This window comes from Habropoda laboriosa, unplaced genomic scaffold, assembly GCF_001263275.1.
Source record: "Habropoda laboriosa isolate 0110345459 unplaced genomic scaffold, ASM126327v1 scaffold65, whole genome shotgun sequence".
NCBI classification, from domain to species: domain Eukaryota; kingdom Metazoa; phylum Arthropoda; class Insecta; order Hymenoptera; family Apidae; genus Habropoda; species Habropoda laboriosa.
Genome location: NW_017100254.1, coordinates 2,687,697 through 2,692,433, shown reverse-complemented (window position 1 = coordinate 2,692,433; position 4,737 = coordinate 2,687,697). Strand labels below are relative to the sequence as shown.

The 4,737-nt window shown below is 30.9% G+C and overlaps 2 protein-coding genes across 2 annotated transcripts in view; one reads left to right on the top strand and one right to left on the bottom strand.

The window, feature by feature from the left end:
* The window catches only part of LOC108572425, a 2,683-nt gene extending 635 nt beyond the window's left edge, over positions 1-2,048 (top strand). The window contains exons 2-4 of the mRNA XM_017934663.1: positions 496-670; positions 854-1,054; positions 1,630-2,048. Of these exons, the coding sequence (XP_017790152.1) occupies positions 496-670; positions 854-1,054; positions 1,630-2,048 (795 nt within the window). The remainder of the gene's footprint in view (positions 1-495; positions 671-853; positions 1,055-1,629) is intronic.
* A 1,517-nt stretch (positions 2,049-3,565) lies between these two features.
* Positions 3,566-4,737, bottom strand: part of LOC108572482 (ATP-dependent helicase brm) — an 18,515-nt gene continuing 17,343 nt past the window's right edge. Inside the window, exons 9-11 of the mRNA XM_017934725.1 lie at positions 4,034-4,737; positions 3,785-3,959; positions 3,566-3,708 (exon numbers count right to left, since the gene is read on the bottom strand). The exon at positions 4,034-4,737 is cut by the window's right edge and continues 25 nt beyond it. Of these exons, the coding sequence (XP_017790214.1) occupies positions 3,566-3,708; positions 3,785-3,959; positions 4,034-4,737 (1,022 nt within the window). The remainder of the gene's footprint in view (positions 3,709-3,784; positions 3,960-4,033) is intronic.

The window sequence follows — 4,737 nt, the reverse complement described above, 5'->3', positions numbered from 1 at the left end:
TGGGGTAAACAATTTTTAATATTTAATTTGGTTGTGCTACAATCTTCCAAAAACACATATTGTGTTCAATTAAAAAAAAATTCTTGTGAATAAAAAATCACCGAAACGAGTGTCTTTGCTCTTCACTGGTATTTAATTATTGTTTATTTTAGTGTTATCCATAACTTTCGTTACGAAAAGAAATTTGATTTTCATTTAAAAAATTGAGGAGATGACCTTGAAATCTCGAAACATACAAATGATAAGAAAAAAATCGAATAGTGCATTATATGGCCCCCTTTAAACCATGCAACATTCATCTGAACTAATTATCGTTAGAGTTATTATTTGCAGAAATATCGAAGAGATTACAGTTACCTACCTCTACCGGTACACTTGTCACGAACCGCGAAATAAAAGTCGCGTTTAAAGTATAGTGTTTTAGTTTTACAAACCTATACAGTAGTGGGGGGAAAAGACAAGAAAAATTTGTAAATGCATACCTTTTTTTTCCAGTCAGAAAACGACAGCACTAACGAAGAATACGCTCATTCACCGATATTGTTAGATTTGGATAAAAATTCTAAACAACAACAACAACAAGAAATATTAAGCCACAAAGAAGGTTCGCCATCCAAGTTACCCATTGACAGTCAATATGTGCAGGATCAGTTAATAAGAAACGGGCCAGGTATATTTTTAAACGATATCGATAAGTGTCTTGTTAAGAAAAATTGAAAAGAAAAGATAATGCACATGCACAACGCAAAATGCTATCAAAAAAATTATAGGACTTGGTAAAGTTTCATAATATATTTAGAGTGATAAATTTTTGAAAAAGTTCTTAAAAATGTTATAGAATAGTCATTTACAGAAAATTCAAATATACCTCGGCGGCAATCCATCAGAAGAACATGGAAGGATGGAAACTTCGAAGATTGTCAACAAAATAATGATCGAGTATTCGTGATAAGAGTTCCTGAACCAGAAGTAATTAATACTCATCCGCACTTAGAAATTCTTCACGAGACCAGCATTAAATCGGTACAATGTGAACCGTCTCAAACTGAGAAAGGTAAGAATGATAGTAAATAATATCTATAAATTTATAATTTGGCGGGAAAATTCTACTCATTGCCAAGACATTATATAAGAGTGGAATTTTACTTTTAAAATTTAGTAACTTTTACGTAAAGCAGTTTATTAACAAAAGTTAATATCTTCAATACTCTTTAATGTTTTGTACGTTTATAATAGAAACTATCATGCAATGTAAGATTAAAAATTTTACGAACGTGTAATTCATATGTTTTCTTGTCATTTTTGAATACTATATTTCCTGTTTGCACACCAAATACCAATTTGGTTGGCTTTAACCTAATTCTTGTATTGTTCTATTATATATTCTCCATAAAACAAAAAAATTATTTTGTTAAAATATATAGTAACCAATATGGGATATATAACATGCAATGTGAATCAGTATTATGGCGATAATAACGAAGTAAGCTGTCAACGGAGCGCAAAAGGTTCATTTTCGAAGTTATAACCAGATTTTATAATACAGCTTAAATAAAAATGATGAATTTTTAAAAATTTAGAAAAATTCTGATATATTTGCTATTAAATAAATTATTATTTGATCTTTAGATTATAAGAAATCAGCCTGTGATCGCGAACGAACGAGAATGCGTGATATGAATCGTGCCTTCGAGCTGTTACGATCGAAGCTTCCGATTTGTAAACCACCAGGCAAGAAACTTTCAAAGATCGAATCACTCAGACATGCGATTACATATATAAGACATTTGCAGAGTCTTTTGGAACCACAATATAGTTATGTTCCAAACGTACCTGAAAGGAGTTATTACGCTAATACTGCAGCAGTTACTACGACTTCTTCCTTTGATGTTCAACATTTACCCCGATGGGAATCGTTCGCTTATTATCGTTATGATTATCACACGCCGTTTGTTAATCCTTCCCCGCCAACATTACCTTCCACTATTCACTCACGAGTGCCAACAGAACAGGATAATCGACAATTTCCCTATGAAACACGACATTAATATTCTTGACAACAGAATTACGAATAATCTTTACAATCGCGTTCTTCTTCGGGTGAACAATTTTTCGGTTTCACGAAATACATAGTAGTCTAGAAATTCGAATTTTAGAAATCCCGTCCAAGGTATAACCTTATTGTTAATATTATATTTAAATTTGTATACTTTTTAATTAAAGAAAATTTTTTTGCAATTTATTTTCGTACATGCGCAATATATATTTCAAATTGCATGTGACAATTATTTCTTAAACTGTTGGATATTGTTCGTGAAAAAATAGATTAATTTATAATAGTGTTGAACTCTTTTCATTTAAGCTTAATACATTTGATGAAGTTTTAATGGATTAAAAAGTAATTGTATATATGTACATACTTACATTGGTCAATATCATATAAAATTTTCTATCCTACAATTATATGCAATTATCCATGTACACTTTATTATATAATTTAATTTTCGATATTGGAAACCAACATGATTAAAATTAAATGTTATATTGTTAATAAATAAAATTTTATACATTACAGAAAAAATTTTGAAAATTATGAAGATACTTTTCTATATTGTGAAACTAAGTTCCAGCAAATAATATACTTAGTTTCAAATCAACTTAAGAGGCAGAAATCGGAATAATTTGTGAAACAATTGTGTGTATGTGTGCGCGCGCGCGTAACAGTTCAAGTCATTGTACAGTGTAAATTAAATAGACTTCTCACAATATAGAAAACTATGTGAACTCTATTTTACTATTTATTAAATACTCATCGACGAAACATTGTATTCTAAAAAATAAGATATTTTTACCTGCAAATATTGGAAATATCAACTTGTGCATAAATCTCGAAAAATAAAATAATTAATGCACATTTCTAATCTATGTCGAGGTGCATTGAAAGATAAATTTTCAACTGCAGTATATTATGAATTAATACATGCTTATATATTTGTCAATCAATATTAAATAAATCTTTTACACGTAAATGTCATCAAGGTTTTTATTTGAATTTTATTATTTCTCGACGTACCTTCAAATGTTACGGAACATTTATATAGTTTCATTTACGAGTACGAAATTCGACGAGGGAAAGAAATGTGTTCAAATTTAATATATGTATAGTTTACTTTAGAAGCCAAATAAAATTATTTACTCATACTTAACGCGAAATCTTACTGCACATTGTACAAGTTCCATTTACGCTTGTTTTAAATAAAAAAGTGATCTATTAGCTATCCTACCTCGTGCCATTGTATATCAAATCTATAGAATTCAATTTAATGTATGTAGTCTCTAAGTTGCAGATTTCAGTAGCAACAATTCCTTGAAATTTACTATAACTTGAACGATAATAGTAGAATCATACTATAATCAAGTTATAATACTTAGTTACATTCTTCTAAAATTTCACTACACAATAGTAATAATTGCATACAAGAGAAGCGAATCAATTTAAAATAACTAGTTAACCGATATCTTATATATTATCTTACGTACTATAAAAATTCACATACAATTATCTTTAATTGTCATCAGCATCATCATCGTCGTCTGATATATATTTTTTAGTGACTCTTTTTCTTCGACCCCCTCTACCTTCACCTTTCCTTCCTTTCAACTTGATTTTCATTCTCACACTAGAGTCTACATCCGAGCCATCTTCATCTGCTTAGAAGAATTTTATATACATAAAATTACCCGTACCATTCTTTTTTTAATAAATTACAATAATGCAATATACCTTTATCATCCATGTCAGAATTATTACCTTCCTCTTCGATGCGTTGTCGCGCATTTGTAAAAACGGACTGCAGTACAATGGAATCTTCGTGTATGAGAGAAGCTTCTTCGTTATAAATTTGTGCATTTTTACAGAGCTGCATAAAGTCTTTTTCAAGATCGTCAAAATCACCGTACTGCAAAAATAGTAAAATACATTTAAATAAAAGTTATCGAATTATTATAAGATAAAACAATAATTTATACGTGCCTTTCCTTCTTCAATCTTTTGAAGTAATTTGTTAATAGTCAATGGCTTTTTAATAATTTCGTAATAATCTGGTAATTCCCTTCTAGATGGTAATTTCATAAATGGTTCACTAAGAAGTCTACCGTCGGTGTTATCTGTATAATTAACAACTACCATAAGCAGCTTTTTCATAGCTCGTTTCATTTTAGGATCAATCGAAGACCCAGCGCCTCTTCGTTTTTTTGGCAGAGGCTCGTCATCTTCTTCGCCTTTTTTCTTTCGTTTCCGCGTTTTCTTCTTTTTCTTATCGTCTTCTTCTTCTTCTTCATATTCAGCACCATCATCGTCGATCGCTTTGAGCCATTCTTTTTCAGTTAAACTATCGGTATAATCAACTTCCTTTCGTTGTCTCGAACCTCGTGCAAGATATTTATCCTCGTCTTCCTCGTAAGTCCACCTTTCAACCTCATCGTCATCTTTTACTAACCAATCGGGTAGCTCAGCCTCTTCCAATAACCGAGACTTTCTGTTTGGACCTAGCTTAGCTTCTTCTCTTCTTCGCTCTAAATCTAATTTTTGGAATATCTCAAATTCGCCCTCTGTTCGTGCAATCATCTGGTTAACCGTTTCGTCGTCCGGTACTTCGTTTTCCTCTTCATCTTCAGCATCATCCTGATGCAAAATGCTTTGCAAAAATTGCTGTCGCTCAGAACCAGTGGATTTCT